Raw genomic sequence first — 1,167 nt, 5'->3', positions numbered from 1 at the left:
TGAGTCTTGTGCTGGGTGTTCCAGGCAGGTGACAAGCTTTTCAGGTAGTTCAGCTGCATTGCATACTGTCCCCTTGCAAGTACTCCAATAACAACACAGCATCACCACATTTCTTTATTTTAAATAACCTCTCTGTCTGCATTCTTGATCTGCACTAGGATGTTAACACACTCCTCCCAACAAAGAGGAACATAACGACTCTATCAGCTTTTCCAGTTTTCCCTGTTCATCTTTTTTCCTAAGAAACCTCAAGAATCCAGTTTTGCTGATCACTGTGTGCATTCTGTTCTTCCCCCAGGAGAAAGCTTTTAACGACATCCTCACCAACAAAGGCCCCGAGCTGCTGAAAGATTTGGATGCTTTCTTAGGAGACAACAAATGGTTTGTAGGGAAATCTGTAAGTATAATTTTGGTTTCTCTCATTCCAGTGACACCGCCAGTAAAATGCAACTGTTGACTACTGTTGGCATTATGGATTTCATGTTATCCCAATGAAATCTTGTAAAAACAAGTCACTTTTTATTTTTTTTAAATTCTTTGTTCTTACCAATACGCAACTGGTTGCTCCATTGTATAGTGAAAGCTGTTCATGCCATCAGAAAAAGAAAGCAAACCAGGACAGATCTGTTTCCTAAACTACTCTAGATGTTGATACAAGACGTTATAAATGCTTTTGTACTACTTAGTGCAGGTATGTGTTACAAACTCTGTTTAGAGTCACTGCTCAATTTGTGAGACAATACTAAAAAAAGAAGAAGAAAACAATATTAGTAGCAAGGACCTGTTTTAACTAATTTTTAATCAAGTTAATCCTTGCATTGCAGCACAGTTGCTATCTCTGTAACTTAAGAAAACAAAACCTAGCCCAAACCAGATCATTTGTGCTTCATTTTTGCTGAAAATATTCGTTGTCCCCATTTTTTTTTTCAGATTACCAATTCAGGTTTTCAACTTTTTCCCTCTTTCCACCAGGTAACATGGGCTGATTTCTACTGGGATGTGTGCAGCACAACGCTCCTGTCCTATAAAGCTGACCTGGCAGACAAGTACCCCAGGCTGTTGGCTCTCAGGGACAGAGTGCAAGCACTGCCCGCTATTGCAGCCTGGATCCAGAAAAGACCAAAGACAGCAATTTAGATCAGCTGTTCACTGGAAAAACAAATGCAT

General features: G+C 39.8%; 1 protein-coding gene across 1 annotated transcript; it reads left to right on the top strand.

Moving 5' to 3' along the window:
• Positions 1–169: 169 nt before the first annotated feature.
• Positions 170–1,161, top strand: LOC100541600 (hematopoietic prostaglandin D synthase-like; the record flags this gene model as incomplete). The annotated part of the gene is made up of 2 exons (XM_010726591.1): positions 170–397; positions 973–1,161. Coding segments are annotated over 2 exons (393 nt in total), but the record flags the coding sequence as incomplete, so codon positions are not given.
• Positions 1,162–1,167: the final 6 nt, after the last annotated feature.

This window comes from Meleagris gallopavo, unplaced genomic scaffold (genome assembly GCF_000146605.3).
Source record: "Meleagris gallopavo isolate NT-WF06-2002-E0010 breed Aviagen turkey brand Nicholas breeding stock unplaced genomic scaffold, Turkey_5.1 ChrUn_random_7180001842350, whole genome shotgun sequence".
Classification (NCBI taxonomy): Eukaryota; Metazoa; Chordata; class Aves; order Galliformes; family Phasianidae; genus Meleagris; species Meleagris gallopavo.
Note: the sequence above shows the minus strand (reverse complement) of the source record. Positions and strands in the feature narration are given on the sequence as shown.